Genomic DNA, 19,207 nt, shown 5'->3' on the forward strand with positions numbered 1-19,207 from the left:
GTGTGAGAGCGGGTGTCCAGATGAGATGGACTTTTTCGTCGTGGTTATTAGCTAATTTTAGGAGTCGTAGTACCTCTGCGGAGATTCGACCATCGGCGAAGTTTCGCATCGCCGTCTGGGAATAACTCATGATCATGCCATGCCCGCTTGTGTTTGTGCTATGGCTAGCGCGACAGCTATTTCCTCTGCTGTTTCTAAGTGTGGCGTGTTTACTGTATGCGCTCGTCGTGCATTTTTCCTCGCAATTTATCACCACTGCTGCGTAGGCGCGCTTATCTAGCTGCGCCTACAAATGTGGTGTCCTTCGTGTTACCGAATTTCTTCTGTATATCGCGTGCTCTGCTTTCCCGCCTACCCTGATGGTAGGTGGGATGCCTATTCTTGGGTATTGTAAGGACGGTTATCATGTCTCTGATGTGTCTGGGTATATATACTTTTACACCACGTTGAGTATGATACCTTATACCTAGGCGATCCAATATTCGCCTACCTGTTTTAGTTTTGGACGGGCGTTCGTATTGTGCTATGCGATGTGCCTCGACTAGCTCATCCAGTGTATTGTGCTGACCTAGTTGCAGTAGTCTATCGTTGATGGTGGTGATGGAGAGTCCGATTGCTCGCTCGTAGATTTTTTTGGTTAAGTAGTCTAATTTGTATTTTTCTGGCGAGTACCATCGTAGGTACGATATCACGTATACGATTCTGCTTATTACGAACGCTTGGACTAGCCTAAGCAGATTGCCTTCTTTCATTCCTTGAAAGCAAAGCATTAAGAAAATTTTGCGGCTTCATTGTCTTGGTTTAGCGACACGCCTAAAAAAGTTGGCAACACTGTCAATTACGCCGTCTTCATTCAGCCGTCGTCGTCGTGACGTTATCAAGCCACTTCCTCTTCCTCAGCATCACACTCATTCCACAACGAGGGAAAATACCCCTCACCACGGCCACTGGTGATCGACCTCACGGGCCTGCGTCGACGTGCGGTTGGAAGCAGGAAATCGCGCTGGCCAATTTGTATACGGGGTTAAGTACGCAGTGCATACTCCTGCAGCGGACGAATACGACGTTGTGCGCATCACAAATAAAAGTTCTTGAGAAGATTATGGCGTCCGCTGTGAGCTTCTGTCACAGTGAACGAGTTCAGAGCCCGATGAATCGCTGAAGACTGCCGATTTTTTTACACCAACGTAAACCACGAAGTCATTGCGAGTAATTTTCTCCTCAAATTTCGTAGAAATAAGTCGCTTCACATTTTATTTTAGGCTACACTTCTGCGTAATCAATTCAATAGCAGACGACTGGTAGCAGTCTAACGTCCGACTACTGGCTGAGCGTGACATTTCGAAAGCAGCGTTTTCCGCAAAACTGGTGACTGTCAGCATAACGCCCCAGCCCCATCAATGGGCCCTGAACACGATCACGGTCCGTTCCCTTAGCTCCACACTCTATCATGCAGCTCACCTTTGCATCACTCGTCTGCTCGTTAGGCAGCAAAGTGGCCTGCATCGCTGCTGTCTTCTCGAGGCTATCTTGGTTGATGTCTATGTGTATTGGAACCGGATTTCGCACGGCTACTTTGCGGTGAAAACAGCAAAATATTCGTCTATGCCGACAAGTGGAACTCACCCATCACGATGTATTCAGTACTGTCTGGGTAGATGACGTCCTCAGATAGTGCACCTGCAAACGATCCCGCAGGGAACAAGAGTTGCGTGTGGTTTCCATCGCTTCACGATTCGCCGAGCGCCATCACGTAGTCTTCGCAAGTGTTCGGCAGAGAAGCCGGCTTTAGAGCCGCAACAGCTACGCTCTCCTGGCTTCAGCGCTACTCTCAGCACCACTAGGTCCGCGGCTGCTGGGATGGCTTTGATTGATCATTTCGAGTCGCAGAATCGTCGCCGGTGCTCCTTGTCTATGCAACCGAACGCGAGAATGTAATTTTTTATCGCACAATTTATGTTCCAGACATTGGTTTTCCAAAAATGAAACAGCGTGGCGCGGTGCCGGCATATCCGTACAAGGCGAATTATGCCGAAGATAAAATATGCGGATCCCACGCACCGTGGGAATCGATGTAAGCGAAGATTTGTAGGCTGTTTCCGTTAATTGACGATATTTTGCGGTGATATTGGCGGCGATTGTGTAATTTCTTCAGTTTTTAGTCCAATACGAGTGGCGAGTTGATGTTAAACGTTACCTTGCGTCCACCACTGCTGTTTGTCTGCGTAGTCCACAGAACACACAGGGAGACGTGTTTGCTTGAGGCGTTGTGCGTCACCGTTAATAATCTCCGGGAGGGTTGAGCATTATCACTGCCTCACAGGGCACATCGCATCGTGGCAGAAGTGTACAGAAGAACATTTCCTCAACAACGGTTAGTCAGCAAGGAGACTGCCTTGGCACGTTCGGCTGCTAGAAAGGAGCGTTCGGACGTTTTACATACGGACTCGGCAGCGCAACATGCTTCACCACCACGGCTACCGGCAGAGACGCCCGCTCCAAGCGCTCTCTTCAGCCTATGGACGATTGTAATGTTTACGTTATCACAGCCCAACACGGGACCTCCACAGCCCAGCACCTGCATTTTTGTCGCATAGGAAAGCAAGCACAGCACGCCCCATACGCACAAAGTGCGATGCGCTGCTGCGGCGGCGCCGGCAGGGACGCGCAGAGGCGAGCGCCACCTGGGGGTGTTGCAAGAAACCAAGCGACGCGCGCCAGCAAGACCACAGCAGCACCCGGAAAGTCGGGAGAACAGGCAAAGAAAGCTTCGCTTCAAATGTGCAACCGCGTATATGAATATTTGGCAGCAAAGTGCTGTTGTTGCATCAAGCGCCGCGAGTTTCATTGTAGTTTTTGTCATATGCACATTGAAGCGGCCTTCCTTCTCTTCTACAAGAACAGGCACGCGCTATATGTTTCATGCAGAGCTGACTACGCGCACCAAAAGTAACAATACACGGCCCTGAATACTCCCGCGCGTGAAATCTGCTCGTGCGCAGCCGTGGAAATGATCTGATTGAGCACAAACGTTTTTTTTTTTTTTGACAAGACAAGGAGTCAATGTACTTTGATCTAAAATCCGCGCTCTATTTTGGCTGTGCGTAGTAAATTTTAGAGCGGTTTCGTGTTTGCTCGTGGCACTGACAAGTGCGATAACCGATATACACAGCGCAATTACATACCTGTCTTTACGTGCATGGTCACTGCCCAATGAAATTCGCTCCAAAATTTTAAAAGTCTGCAAGTTGGCAGCGCTGCAAAGATTTCAAGCAGCGCCCCTCTTGCCTACCAGAGTTGACGCTGCTAACTTACACAGCGTAATGAACTCTAGCCAATTTTATGCACAAGAGCGAAACTGAACAGCGCGACCGTAACGCCCATGAGAGACGTGACTGCTTGCACCTCACAGTCGAGCGACCATGAAGAGACAGAGATCGCGGCTTGATAATGACGCTCGCTTGTTGCTCGCCCACCTGCAAAGCACAAGCAATCACATCACTCATGGGCACCTACAGGGTGTCTGCCAAATTGACATTTTCGAATTCCCTGAGTTTTCGAGATTTTCCCTAAGTGCCTTTGCAAGATTCCCTGAGTGATACAGAACTTTGTTTCATGTCAAAACGGGCTGACACCATGTCACTCGATGCTGTTACTCTCTACTAAGCATGTTAAAAAATAAAACAGACGACTTAATCCAGTTTGAATAGTGAGTAGTGTTTATTTTACTCAAGATAGAAAACTGAAGAGAGGGGTTAGTAAAATGCACAGCGAATATAATATATTTATAAAAAAATGGTAAAGCCCATTGCAAATCGAGTCGAACATTTTTAAATACGAATAAAAGGAGATGCGTACACAAGAAAATATTTTCGAAAATGAGCTATTTCTACCAACTAATAGCGAGCTTATGGTATTAGGCCCGAACGCTGTCACAAGTGAAATTCTCTCTAAACAGCTGGTGCGTCAACCCCAACCGCCCTGACATAATCTCAGCCCGTGCACAACGCCTCAGTGTTGCGTCTCACTCCTTTAAAGAGTTTATTTTGGTTTGGATGAGGGTCACCTGCATCTCGGCGTCAGCCAACACTTTGCTTTTTGAGCTCAAGCTCTTTCAATGAAGAGGCGGGAGAGTTCCTTTCCCGATCATTCCTCAATGCGACAGTCCTTTCTGTTCTCGTCCTCGTTCCGCTGCGCGTTCGCCTCACGGACCATTTGAAGCATCCTCTTGGTCAGTTGTACATCAACATCCGATTTTTCGGACTCCCTAGGGGCCGCGAAAACGTCCGAAAAAATGAATGGATGTCTTTTACTGCCCTCAAGGCCTCAAACCGCCACAGGCAGGTCCGAAAAAGCTCTGAAGGCTTGCCAGTACATTTATTAGGCATATCGGCGCTCGTACTGCGACAGGAGACGCCGGGTGCGCGCGTGTATAATTAGGGAATACGCATTGTGTCCCGTGACAATTGCCCCTTCCCACGTTTGTTAAGCTTTACCGCGTAGCAATGCTGTGCTGAGGCGAAGCTGCCTTTCAAGAACCGGCATTACGCCACGCGCCGTGCTTTCTAATTCTGTCAAGAATTAGAATTTTCAATTTCTTGCACACCTGGCGTCGCTAGCGCAGCGTATCCGACTTCGCCTGCCGCGGCCTGGCGCGCCGGGAACGCCGGACTATATCTTGGGCCGACGCCGATCGCGAAGATTACAGAGGCGGAGTTCCGGCCATTGCTGACAGCGGTGAATTCATTGAATGAAGAACACGGCACCGAACGGCAAGAACCTGAATAGCGAACGTCGAAGCAACTAGACCTCGCGTTGCCGCGGTGGTGGCTACGGCTGCCAGCGGACCTGCGTTCGAGAGCGCCGGTTCGAGGCGGCGAGATGATCAAAACGGCGGTGTTGGCTTTGATTAATGCCGTTCCGAACCTGCGGTCGCGGCAAAAAGTCAGGAAAATCTGACGGCCAAGAGTTCTTGCGTCCGAAATTTCAGACGTTCCTATACAGTGACTCTATGGGATACGTGGTGTTTACGCGATGCCGTCCGCATTATCGGACATGTCCCAGAAATCGGGAGTCCGGAAAATCGGTAGTTGAGTGTACACTGGCAACTCCTCCAGCCGATGACACCGCGTCAACAATTCGTTACGATTCCTCTCTTTTGCTCGAGCCCTTTCAGTAAAATGACAGCTCATTTTCCCTGATAGAAGCACAAATTCCCTGAGTTTTCTTTGAGTATTTACAGACTATTCAAAATCCCTGAGAATTCCCGGTTTTCCCGGTCGGTAGACACACTGACCTACACTCTAAAAAAAGTATAGACCCTTTGGGTTGTATTTTGTCTCCAAACAATAATCGTCATCTGTCTTGCCCGCATTTCCTTCCTTAACGCTACGAGCATGGTACTTCCTAGTCACAAACGGCTTGCGCGTTATCAGCTTGACACAGCATTCTCGACAGGAAAGTAGCAAGGGCCCAGTTTTCAAGACAGGAAACGCAAGCAAGGCCGATGACGATTATTGTTATGGAACTTTTTTTAGAGTGTACTATGGGCACCACAGCTGCGCCCTTCGGCTGTTTAGTTTCGCTTTTCGGTGTGAAACTGGTGGGAATTCATCACGCTGTAAAAATTCACAGCGTCAACTTCTCGCATTTCTGGAAACAATATAAGTTCCTCCTCCGATGGCTAGCTTGTCTTCTATTGGGATCAATCACATGGCTCTTTCGGGTCAACAAATTAGTCAATTTTGCATAATTACTAGACCAATTACTACACTGGGGCACTTTCAAATGTATGACTCTCGTAAAAGTAATCCAGAGAAAATAATTTAATTCACCTTCCCTATTTCTAAATAACGTCAAACGCATTTTGTGAAAAACCCGGTATATGCTCTCAAAGGGACCATGTACAGTATTATATCTGATCATGGTTTTGTAGACAAACTGTCGCTTTTCTCCTCCCCCGGGCACCTTCCCCCTCTTGCGGCAAGCGCGTGCATCGGGCCCTCTTATCCTCAGTTGGGATCTATATCGGGCGAAGCTTTGTGTGAGAGCATAAAAAGTCGAAACACGAGTTTGTGTTCATTAATTATCCGCAAAGAGTGACACCAAAGCTTTATTCAGGCATTGTTTAGAGGCTAATGCAATGTCGCCGTCGCTGCCGCGGATATGCGAAAGCGAACTTTATGGTTCTTTTTTTTTTATTGCGATAGCAAATATATTGTGCATATTGCGTGTTTCTTGTGGAAGATGCACGCGGGCGCCCCGACGAAGACGACGAACGTTCTCTGGCTCTCGAGCTGTCGGCTAAACTGGCCAGCGCTGCAGTTATCCTTTGTAAATATACTTTGTAAATAGTTTCCAGTTCTTAATCCTTCGTTCGCGTAACATTTTGGTGGAGGGTGCCGTTCCCCGTCCTCGCCACGGAGATCCGCAGCGGCCGCATCGTCCTGCTTTCTGACATGGCTCCCGGTGACGACACCTCGTCTTCTCCTACTCCTGTGACCCCGACAACAACGTACATTACGGTTACCAATCCCCGCGATCTTGGCATATTCTCCTGCCAAGATAATGTCGACGTTGAGGACTGGCTCAGCCTGTATGAGCGTGTTAGCCGAAACAACCGCTGGGACCCTACCATTATGCTAGCGAACGTCCTATTCTACTTGGGCGGAACTCCTCGTGCCTGGTTCCGGACACACGAAGACGAGATCTCTAGCTGGGATGCTTTCAAGGAGAAGCTCAGCGACCTCTTTGGCAATTCCACCAGTCGGCAGCTGGCTGCTAGAAAAGTGCTTGCTACCCGAGTTCAGTCTTCTACTAAATCGTATGTCTCGTACATACAAGACATGCTCGCTCTTTGCCGGAGAGTCGACGAGAAAATGGCCGAGGTTGACAAAGTCGGCCACGTACTCGAAAGGATCGCGGACGACGCGTTCAACTTGTTGGTCTTCAACAATGTGTCCACCATCGACGTCATTGTCAAGGAATGCCGCCGCTTTGAGCTCGCCAAAAGCCGCCGCTTCATTCCACAGTTCTCCCTGCTCCCTAACACGGCTGCGACGTCGTCTTGCGTCCACCTTACCACTTCACCACCCTTAAATGAGCACGTCACACGTATTGTTAGCCGCGAGCTCCAGGCTACAAGTCCTGCGCCGTTCCATCCACGCCCACTTGACCCCACCGTTGACCAACCAGCCCCGGCGATCTCTCTTATTCAGGCAGTTGTGCGGCAAGAATTTGAAACCTAGGTTTTCCTGTTGCTTGCTCCGTCTCCCGACCTGACGCCCTACCGGTGTTGACTGCTACGCCTCACAGCGATCTGTATTTCCCTGCCAGATACCGCAACCCTACCGAGTGGAGAACTCCGGACGACAAGCCCATTTGCTACCGTTGCCTCCGCATTGGCCACGTCGCCCGCCACTGCCGCACCTCCTGGACGTCGCTGTATTCGAGCTCCTTTTCCCCGTCTCCTCACCCATATGCCGATCCGCGCCGTTACTCGCCTCGCCGTATGCCTCTTACTTCTGACGTATCCATCGATGACAGTCGTCCTGCTCGTTCGCCGTCACCTCAGCGCAGTCGGTCCCCGTCGCCCCAGCCACGCCGCTAAAATCGTCGCCGACCAATTATTGACCCTCCCGGACGGAAAACTAGACCATGCAGCTCCTGGAAGTAGTGCTGCATTATCTTCGTCGTGCCGAAATCCTCCATTGACGCTCCCAACGAACCAGAACATACTTGATGTTCACATGGACGGTGTCCCTTTGACGGCGTTAATAGATACTGGAGCTCAGGCGCCCATAATGAGTTGTAACCTCCGTCGTCAACTGAGGAAGGTCCTCACGCCTGCCACTACACGAGTCATGCGCGTGGCCGATGGCAGCACTGTTGACGTCACTGGAATGTGTACTTCCCGTATAAGTATCGCCGACCGCCACGTTCCTGTTCTTTTTACAGTGCTGACCAATTGTCTCCATGACCTAACCCTCAGACTCGACTTTCTTACGGCGCATTCAGCTTTGATCGACTGTTTTGCCGGTATCCTTTGCCTCGAACTTCCTCTACTCGCGCATATTCGTTCCGAACTACCGAACAACTTTAGTACGACCTCCTCCGTCCGCCTACCGCCTAAAGCCTTGACTTTCGTCGATTTGCGATTATCTTTTCCTGTGCCCGATGGTGATTACGTCGCCACACCTGTACCTGATGTCCTTTTGATGCGCAATATCACTGTGCCCCACTCCGTGGTCACCGTCGCCGATAACCGGACATGCCTCCCCGTCGTCAATTTTGTCCTGACAAAGGAAGTTCTACCCCAAGGCATATCGGTTGCAACGCTGCGTGCTATCGGAGATGATCACGTCACGACGTTTTCCGTAGACGTCTGCTCAGACTCTTCACCATGTCCACGGGATGCTATTTGCCCTGACGCAACACTTCGCCCCATGATTGCCGCGGACCTATTGCCTGAACAAGCAGCAGCTCTGTGTCGCCTTTTGGTTTCCTACCACGACATCTTCGACCTCAACAATCGCCACTTGGGCCAGACTTCAATTGTTAAGCATCACATAAATACTGGTGATGCCAGTCCTATTCATCGCCGGCCATATCGAGTTTCTGCTTCAGAGCGTAAGGTTATTCAAGATGAAGTGAACAAGATGCTTGCCAAAGGCATTGCTGAACCTTCGTCGAGCCCTTGGGCGTCGCCCGTGGTGCTTGTTAAAAAGAAAGATGGCACATGGTGTTTCTGCGTAGAGTATCGTCATCTAAACCACATTACCAAGAAAGACGTATACCCCTTGCCTCGCATTGACGACGCCCTCGATTGTCTCCACGGTGCCAACTACTTTTCATCAATAGACCTTCGCTCTGGTTATTGGCAAATTTCTGTGGATGAAAAGGACCAAGAGAAGACTGCGTTCGTCACCCCTGATGGTCTATATCAATTCAAAGTTATGCCATTCGGTCTATGCAACGCCCCAGCAACGTTCGAACGTATGATGGACTCTTTGCTTCAATGGCTCAGCTACCTAGATGACTTTCTCGTATTTTCGCCTACATTTGAGACACACCTTGAGCGCTTCAGCTGTTATTCAAGTCTTCCGCGAGGCTGGGCTCCAATTCAATTCATCCAAGTGTCATTTCGGTCGTCGGCAGATTACAGTGCTGGGCCACCTCGTCGACGCTTCCGGTATTCAACCAGACCCGAAGAAAATTCGTGCTGTCACGTTTTTTCCTGTGCCTCAGTCTGTCAAAGACGTCCGAAGTTTTGTAGGACTCTGCTCCTACTTCCGACGCTTCGTTAAAGATTCGCAGAGATTGCCCAAGTACTTACTGATGTTCTGAAGAAGGACGTGCCGTTTACGTGAGGTCCCGCTCAAACTGCCGCGTTTTCCCACCTCACCAACATTCTCACCACGCCACCTATACTGGCCCACTTTGACCCGTCCTCTCCTATAGAGGTGCGGATACCGATGCCAGTGGTCACGGTATCGGAGCCGTCTTAGCCCAGCGCCAGCAGGGTCATCGTGTTATCGCATACGCTAGCCGTCTCCTCACAGCAGCGGAGCGCAACTATTCGATTACACATCGTGAATGCCTGGCTCTCGTCTGGGCGGTTTCCAAATTCCGCCCGTACTTGTGTGGCACGCACTTATCTGTAATCACCGACCACCACGCGCTCTGCTGGCTTTCCTCACTCAAGGATCCTACCGGCCGGCTTGGTCGCTGGGCTCTGCGGCTGCAAGAATAGTCCTATGCAGTAGTGTACAAGTCGGGCCGATTACATCAAGATGCAGACTGTTTATCACACTATCCAGTGGACGAACCACTAGCCGACCCTGATCCCGATACCGACACTTCCGTTCTCCGTTTCTCAGCTGCTACACGTTGCCGATGAGCAACGCCGTGATGCCACCTTGCACGCCATCATTGATGGCTTGGAATCTTTGCCTTCTGATTCGTCCCTTCACCTGTTTGTTCTCCGGGATGGTGTATTATACCGCCACGATGTACGCCCCACCCGCCGTGGTTGCTCAGTGGCTATGGTGTTGGGCTGCTGAGCACGAGGTCGCGGGATCGAACCCCGGCCACGGCGGCCGCATTTCGATGGGGGCGAAATGCGAAAACATCCGTGTGCTTAGATTTAGGTGCACGTTAAAGAACCCCAGGTGGTCGAAATTTCCGGAGTCCTCCACTACGGCGTGCCTCATAATCAGAAAGTGGTTTTGGCACGTAAAACCCCATAATTTTTTTTAATGTACGCCCCGACGGTCCTGCCCTACTCCTCGTCATTCCTAAGCACCTCCGGTCAGCTGTTCTCCAAGAACGATTTACCAACTGCAGGTCACCTTGGCATCTCCCGCACCTACGACCGGATTCGCCGACGCTTCTTTTGGCCAGGCTTTGCCCGCCCCGTCCGGAAATACGTTGCGGCGTGTGAAAAATGCCAGCGCTGGATGGATGGATGTTATGAGCGTCCCCTTTGGAACGGGGCGTTGGGTTGCGCCACCAAGCTCTTGCTATTGTACTGCCTAATGTCCTACCTAAGTTAAAGAATAAAAAAAAATAAGCACTATATATATAAACTCCCACACCCAAATTTTCTGATCCCCTATTGCTAACTGTGCTTTTGTACATCTCCGTTTTTTGTCGTTTCCCAACTTTTCGTCCACCAATCCTCCAATCGCCTCTTACTAATGCCTGTTGCAAATGATGAAAAACACCCTCGACGCTCCCTGACGGGTGCCTTCAACCGCTCGACATTCCTTTGGAGCCGTTCTTTCGCGTTGGCTTGGACTTACTCGACCCTTTCCCTCTATCCACGTCTTACCATCCACAGACTAATGGTCTCGCGGAGCGTCTGAATCGCACCTTAACAGACATGCTTGCAAAGTACGTCTCGTCCGAGCATACTGATTGGGACCTTGCCCTACCCTATGTCACTTTTGCATATAATTCTTCGCGTCACGACACTGCCGGTTATTCTCGGTTCTTTCTGTTGTTCGACCGAGAACTCACATTGCCACTGGACGCATCCCTTCCATCCGCCGCAGCAGAGACCAGCGAGTATGCCCTTTACGCCATCACCAAGGCATCCCAAGCACGCGAAATTTCCCGCGCTCGCCTCCTGACCTTCCAAGAGAAGCAACGGCGCTTGTACGATCCACTTTTCGCCTGGATCTCTGGTACTCCTGTGGTCCTCGACTCGTCACGTTGGCCTGTCAGAAAAACTCCTGTCTCGGTACACAGGCCCATATTGAGTGCTGCGTGCCGTGACTCCAGTTACGTACGAAATCGCCCCAGTCAGTACCAGTGCCTCATCTGCCCCTAATTCCACTGATTGTGTGCACGTCGCACGCCTCAAACCATATTACTCTCCTGTTATCATCGATATTTAGACGCTCCAGGACGATGCTTCTGCCGCCGGGGATAATGATACATGCATATTGCGTGTTTCTTGTGGACGATGCACGCGGGCGCCCCGACGAAGACGACGAACGCTCTCTGGCTCTCGAGCTGTCGGCTGAACTCGCCAGCGCTGCAGTTATCCTTAGTAAACATACTTTGTAAATAGTCTCCCGTTCTAAATCTTTCGTTCGCGTAACAATATGGACACCCCGGGCCGATTTCTCCCATCGCCATGACGTTCCGTATAAAGTCCAAGGGCGATAACATCGTCGCCGCGCGCCGTATGCTGTATGCGCGAGTGCAAGCATGCGAGGGTGAGCCGAAGATGGTTCAAATCTCGCACGCGCAAGAGAGGAAAGCGAGGAGGAAGCGCGCCGTCTTCCGTCACGCGAAAGGCACCGGGGGAGGGGAAGGAGGGGGCTTACTTTGGCCGCTGGCGGTGGCCGCGTATGGTGCGGCCACGCGGGCTCTATATTGAAGGCCATCTGCAATGGGGACAGAGTGCGCCAAGTACTGATAGCTTCGTGTGCGCTGTGTTCTCGCCGCTTAGTTCGCTTTTAAGCAAGAGGCGGCACGAATGCTGCTGCCGCGCCTTCTCAAAACAGCATTTTGACAGCGGGTGTGCGCGGTCATCGAGTGGGATGCGTTCATGTTTGCTTGTGCGCGCGTGATATACCATGCTAGTTAATTTAGTTAGCAAGCGAACGTTTGAAAGTTTATACGGCCGATAAAACTACCATCCTTACTTAGTATAGCTGTCTACTAATTCGCTATCGCAATCGATGCTCCGCCTATCGAGCGAAACTGCGACTTTCTTCTTTCTTCCACATGGCCACCGCCGCCGCGGATGGATGCTATGAGCGTCCCCTTTGAAACGGGGCGGTTGATTGCGCTACCAAGCTCTTGTTTTTCGTTTGCCTGTTTCACCTATATGTAGAAAAAAAAAGAATTCCCAGCATCAAGCTTTCTGAACCCCTATTGTGAACTTTGTTTTTGTACGCCTCCGTTGTTTGTGGTCTCCCTACCTTTCTGCCACCATACTTCCTATCTCCTCTAACTAATCTCTATTGCGGTCATGTTTACTTCCCCCCTGCTGTCCCTGAACCCAAGGGCTTCAAGCAGGCCAGAGGTGCCTAAACCAACAGCTGGAAAGTTATCTTCACATTCTGATAAAAAAATTAAATCTTGGGGTTTTACGTGCCAAAACCACTTTCTGATTATGAGGCACGCCGTAGTGGAGAACTCCGGAAATTTCGACCACCTGGGGTTCTTTAACGTGCACCTAAATCTAAGTACACGGGTGTTTTCGCATTTCGCCCCCATCGAAATGCGGCCGCCGTGGCCGGGATTCGATCCCGCGACCTCGTGCTCAGCAGCCTAACACCATAGCCACTGAGCAACCACGGCGGGTCACATTCTGATAAAACATGTTCCATCATTTCCCTAGCTTTACCGCAGCAAGTACATACTTCTTCCTCGGTGTATCGCGCTTTATAACTCACGTTCTATGTTCTAGCGTTCTATGGCATCCTGATCTCGCAAAGGCGAGCCCTATCTGGTGGTGGTGCAAGGAACCCAGCGGCGATGTCGCGGGCGTCCTCCGCTGTGATTGGTTACCTTTTCGGCTAGAGAACTAGAGTCACTGGAAAAAATTTCAGTGACTCTATAGAGAACAGCCACGCAGCGCCCTCGGCCACGAAAACCCGGCGAGGTTCGCCAACAAAAGCTTCGCTTTTAATAGCTGGCAAGCAGAACCCCTGGTGTCGTAAAGCGTGTTTGCATGCGCTTCTTACACAACTTATACAGGGACACTAGCAGCCTGCAGGCATTCCGGCTTGCAGATAAGAGGCAAGTGGCTGCAAATGCATCACGAACCAGGATGCCCTACAAGAAGCTTGTCACATGACGGAGGTTCAAGTGGCTGCAGCATCAGCGAGAAAAAAGCGTCGCCAGCTGCTGAATTGTAACGGAGGCATCGGGCAGCTTAAGCCCTCGCTCAACGCGTGCTCACTCGCAACAGCCTGGCTCGCGTTGCAAGTATTGCACGCTATGAGCGACAGCAGTGGCGTAGCAACAGGGGGGGCCGGGGGGCCGTGGGCCCCGGGTGCAAGGGGCCAGTGAGGGAGGGGGGGGGTGTCATAAACGTCTGAAGACACCCCTCTTTCCGGCGGCTACACCCAGCGGGGGAGGGGGGGGGGGTGACAGAAGACCTAAGGGCCCCGGGTGCCACGTGATCTAGCTACGCCACTGACCGACAGTCAAAAGTAAATAAGGATTACAGTCCCGCGTTGCAAGATTTGGAATGCTACGCGCTGTACAGTGAAAAAGCAATGCCATGTGACGAAAAGACAGATGTTCCAAGCACGGAAACGCTATTCACGAGAGTGAAAAAACAGATTTCTTTGTGCGTGCAACATGATTCTTTACGTGATCAAAAATAATAAACGTTTAACAGTTGTCACAAGGAATGACAAGCGACATAGCGCATTGCGAAGTGCTCGCGTAAATGCATTTATTGGAGGAAACTTGTATTTACCTCAGATTTCACCATTACATCTCGTCCGCTCACAAAAACGAAGGGTATCGTGTGTGTATATATATATTTAGAAATTTTGACTACATAAGCTATTCCACGACGTTGAAATTGTTGAAATCTCTTTAGTTCTTCGACTCTCCCCATGCCAAATACTAATCTCCATATTCATTTTGTTTGCTCATCAGACCGACCTACCGCGTGTACATTGAGCGTGCATCGTGACGTTACAAACACCCGTTTCTAGCAATTATGGCCAAACTAATATAATTTCGCGAATCTTTCAACTATCGCTATGCTAAATTTTATCTCCGTATCTCTCAGTTTGCCCATGAGATCGATTTAAACTGCACTTTTTCGACGTTAAACCCCAGGGTTACACACAGTTCCCTATTAAATTCCTGGTTTGCGCAACGCATGCACTTGGAAAATTTAATATATATGGCCCGGCTGGTAAACATTTCCCAGAAAAAGAAGCGTGGGAGCACTCGGCGATGGGAAGATCATGAAAGTGCCTGTACTCCGACACATTAATTTGTGAAGTATAATTTAAAAGGTGTAACTTGCAGGACTAGCTGCTTTCGGCTAGAATACAACCAGGTTAAGGCAACACCTGTGGGTTGCCGCAAGACCTATGCCTGACTACGAGGAAGCTCGTGGCGCAGATACAATACCAGACTTCACGTAGCTGCGAGGTAAATCCAGCCGGAAGGAGAAAGCCGTGTCATCAGTGGAAATGGTCGATGGTCAACGGCACCATCTTTGCGAAGGAACGGGTAATGTGGGACAGCAGCACCACTGTCGCCACGAAAGAACGGCCACTGTTTCATGTTTCTCCATCGAGCGGCCATGGCAGGAACATCGCGGCAACGGAAGAGGCGGAGGTGCGGTATAGCAGCCATGTCTGCAATGCTCTGGCCGGTATACTTAGCAGACAAGGATAAGTGGAAGCTACGCAAATAGTGAGCTTACTAAATTGTGTAAATCAACGCTCTATGTCATGGATGCTTCTTTGGCACTTAAGCAGTGTGAAGTACGTTCGATATCTGCGTGAGTGGACTTTTTTTTGTGTAGTCTAACGTGTAAAAGAAAACAAACAAACAAACAAACAAACAAACAAACAAACAATGGGACTATTCGCTTTTGAAAGTGAACGAGCTGCAACGTCGATAGCCCAGGAGAATTCACGCCTGTTCTGATTTATGCGTTTACATAAGCGCTGCACAGCACGTTTACGTGACTTAGAATATCAGCCAACGTCATATTACTATGTGCATAGACTGGTCTTGACTGACATTCCTTCTGACGAATGTTTCAGCTTTATTATTCGCTACACGAGAAATATGGCTGCACACGGAAATAAGCGTGCCTCTTCACTGTTGCGCACAGCGTTCCGGTGCTTGCAACGCCACGCTCATCCGCGGCGAGAGCATCCGCAAAGTGGCGAGTCGACGTTTGCCTCGCCGCGCGTGCTTCGAGATGCCGTAACATGCCGTTATCGTTCCGTCATTTCAGTGGTGCTTAGAATACCTGCAGCTATGGATGACTGAAAAGTCTCAAGTTTGAAACCCGCCGGGGACAGGCATCCCTACAGGCATCCCTTATTTTTTTTCCTGCTCAGCGGCACTTTCTGATGACTACCGAAAGAAAACGACACCTCGATATCGGCGAGCTGGTTCGTACTCCGTGAAAAAACTGGCAGTGAAAATAATTATGCGGATTCCACGCACTGTCGGAATCGATGTAAGCGAAGCTTTCCGAGCTGTCTGTGTTGATTTACAGTAATCAGCGGTGATGTTGGCGAATGTTTAATTTCTTCTATGTTTAGTCCAATACGAGCGTGGTGAGTTGATGTTAAACGTTCCCTTGCGTACACCACTGCTGTTTTTCTGCATAGTATACAGAACACACAGGGAGAGGTGTTTGCTTGAGGCGGTGTTGTGCGCCATATTTCATAACCTGTGCGAGGGTTGAACATTGTCATTGCCTCACATGGCACATCGCATTGTGACAGAAGTATTAAACTTGAATTGGATTATGGGACTGTACGTGTGCCAAAACCACATAGGATTATGAGGCACGCCGTAGTGGCGGACTCCGGATTAAATTTTGACATCGTAATGTTCTTTAACGTGTCCCAAAATCTAAGTGCACGTGTGTTTTCTATTTCGACCCCGTCGAAATGCGGCTGCTGCGGTGGCGCAGCTGCCCTTGAGCCTCCAGACGTTGTGCAAGCATGAGCGCTTACTCTACGGCGCACGCAAATCTATCGAACAAACTGTACATGAACATTACCACAACGAAGCGCTTGCCTCATCGAGGGCTTATCGTGACACTCGCGCGCGGCTAAACAACAAACCACAACAGAGTTGTCGTATAAGCATACAGAACAACTGTACTACTAACTGGCTCGCTAGTGCGTGTAGGCTCCCTATGCCTAACACTTACACAGCACCACCTTTAAAACAAACTGCCACTAGTTGTCAACATGTGAAACCTGACGAGGCGCAGGTTGTGTTCTCGGATATCAGAAACTGAAGGTAGCCGGCTGGCTCGAAGAACAGGTCAGCAAAGCTCCTACATGCAGCTTGAAGGTGAATATATGAGGCAAAAAAAAAAAAAAAAGAGCGGTGAAATGTTGCGGCAAGGCAGTTGCTCGACGCCAATCGTTGCGATTTTCTGAGTGTGAGAATATTGAATCAGACGTGATAACGATCGATTGTCTGATACACGAGTGTCTGCGCCAGTTAAGGATGCACTGCAGCATTTAGGTATTCGTTTCATCGGTGTAACATCTGCACGTAACCATTCGTTTTACACAGTGCAGACTGCGCACAGAACGAGGTCACAACGTCCCCAGCACTTGCGGAAGAGGTAGTGCAGGCTTCGTGCGGGGAGTTCGGGACTCGTTCTGCACTGGAGTGAACCATTTCATGAAGTGCACAAAGAAACTACGAGACCTAAATTTCACCTTTTACATCAATAACGCTTCATACAGACGTTGTAGTCGGCGTCGTACTGCATTAGCAAAATCAGGCTACACGGCACACGCCGATAAGGAAATGCCTAGTTAGTCTTGTAAATTTCCGCTCTTCTCATTTCCTCACATAATTCTCTGATAAAACACGGAGAGAGAAGCTTGAGCAGGAGCGACGGCCGTACTATAAGCACGGAGGACGCGTGGGCCCAACTCCGCCTGGGTTCACGCTGATTCGCCAGCAAGCACCTGGTCCGGCTAGCGGGCTAAGTTCGGGGCATTTATTCGAACGTTAGCTCGGGTTACGGCCAGCGTCGGACCATAGCACCTTCGTATATCACTTGTCGGGCCTGGCTACACCCTCTGCACGGCAGTGCGATGCGGCCTGTTCGCGCACCACCACGAATGTGTGATACTGTGTACAACAGTGTGCTGGTAACCCTTACGAAACTTTGCGAAACTAGACAGCGATACAGCGAAAAAAGTTACAGAGGTTAGAGCGAAAGGCGGCCGCCACAAACCACTCTCACGGTTGCCATCAGAAAGGGCTCTGCGAAGCCCTGCAATGGGTTCCTCTTCAAGCCAATCTCAAGACAACCAAACATCAATTTGAAGACTCTTCATTGTCACAGACGAATCCGTGCAACCTGTTCACCAGAGCCAGTACCGAGTCGCGATAGGTGAGTGCGACGCCGTCAGGACACAACGGCATCGCCACGTGACGAAATTCGCGTCATCGTTTTGAATGTCGGCGTGCCGTAACCGATTGCGGCCGGCGCTGCAATGCAAACGACGTCGACTCGCCGGCTTGGACGAAGGCGAAACGTCGACCGCAATCTGCAGCGACGCGTCGACATTGAAAATCACGACGCAATCTCTGTCACACAGGGCGCTCCCGTTAAACGTTATGGGGCTGTCCTTCCGGCGTTCCTCGAGCGTTATGCACTTACAGCGTCAAAGTCCACACAATAAAGAAAATGAATTTTTCTTAATTGGTCACCTGGTAGGCACTCGGTTCCAGCATTTACGTCCTCTTCCCAGTGCAATCCATCTGCACAAACAGCAAGTTCGCTGCTCTAATAGGCTTTTGATAAAAACATCTGCTACTATAGCATTACGCCAAGTATCCATATACACAGGTCACACCTCCACATCCCTTCCGTATAGAAGTTAGCGCAGAAAAATAATTGTTTATTAGCAAAATTTATCCTACAAACCCAATATGACACACGAAAAAATTAATCGGCCAGGGGCACAATCGTGTTCTTAAGCTTGCTCCTCGCCTCGAAGAATACAAGGGCAAAATACTCTCCCGCTGCTACTGCGTGCATTCACTGGTCACCAAAGGAGGAAGGGAATAAATCCACTGCTCCCTCGGTGCCACCTCCCAGCCCGTCTCCATCCACCCACCTAGAACGTGCCTTTTCGGATGTCAGTAGTTTCCGGCGGCGCTTCTATGTAAATCGGGTCAGACCAAACGACATGAGGTTATGTGTTTTCCTTCAGGGGTTGAAAATTTCATAAGCAAGAGACAGTCTCATGACATGCATGTTCCTTTAAACGTGAAACGCGCATGAAGAAGCGTACTTCGTTTTCCTTTTCTGTCTAGCAAGTTCACATTCCCAAATTCAACGAGTTTTCAGGTTTTTCCCCGAGTGCCCTTGAAAAATTGCCCGAGTGACAAAGAACTTTGTTTTATGTCAAGACGGGCTGACACTATGTCGCCCGATACTGTCACTGTCTAGTAAGCATGTTAAAAAATAAAAAAAAGGACTTAATCCCGTTTGAATAGTAAGGAGTAGTGTATTTTATTTAAAAAGAAAACAGAAAGGAGGGGTTAGCAAAATGCACAGCGAATAAAATATCTTGGAAAAAAAAATGGTAAAGCCCATTGCAAATCGAGTCGAACATTTTGAAATACGAATAAAAAGAGATGCATACAGATGCAAATATTTTCGAATATGAGCTATTTCTATCAACCGATAGCAAGCATATGAGACCCGAACTTTGTCACAAGTATTTTCTCTTAGTAGCTGGAAAGTCAACCTCAACTATGAGCACATACTCTCAGCTGGTGCACAACGCCTCAGTGTTGCGTTTCACTGCTTTAAAGAGTTTATTTTGGTTTGGATGAGGGACACCTGCATCTCGGCGTCAGCCAACCCCTTGTTTGTTGAGCTTAAGCTCCTTTAAATAAGCGACGGCAAGCTTCCTTTCCCGTTCATTCTTCAATGCGTGGGTCCTTCCTGTCATCGTTCTCCTTCCGCCACGCGTTCGCCCCGAGGACC

General features: G+C 49.7%; 1 protein-coding gene across 9 annotated transcripts in view; it reads right to left on the reverse strand.

Annotated features, from left to right (window-relative positions):
* Positions 1 to 19,207, reverse strand: part of twin (CCR4-NOT transcription complex subunit 6-like twin) — a 300,870-nt gene that overhangs the window by 188,374 nt on the left and 93,289 nt on the right. For 5 of the 9 annotated variants that reach the window (XM_050195821.2, XM_055063546.1, XM_050195820.2 and 2 more), the window contains 2 exons: positions 17,920 to 17,970; positions 1,627 to 1,680 (listed from right to left, as the gene is read on the reverse strand). The exons of 2 other annotated variants lie outside the window; for them this stretch is intronic. In XM_050195821.2, coding sequence (XP_050051778.1) covers positions 1,627 to 1,680; positions 17,920 to 17,970 — 105 coding nt within the window. The remainder of the gene's footprint in view (positions 1 to 1,626; positions 1,681 to 17,919; positions 17,971 to 19,207) is intronic. 2 more of the 9 variants (XM_050195829.2, XM_050195823.2) reach the window with 1 other exon arrangement.

Source organism: Dermacentor andersoni, chromosome 1 (genome assembly GCF_023375885.2).
Source record: "Dermacentor andersoni chromosome 1, qqDerAnde1_hic_scaffold, whole genome shotgun sequence".
Taxonomy (NCBI): Eukaryota; Metazoa; Arthropoda; class Arachnida; order Ixodida; family Ixodidae; genus Dermacentor; species Dermacentor andersoni.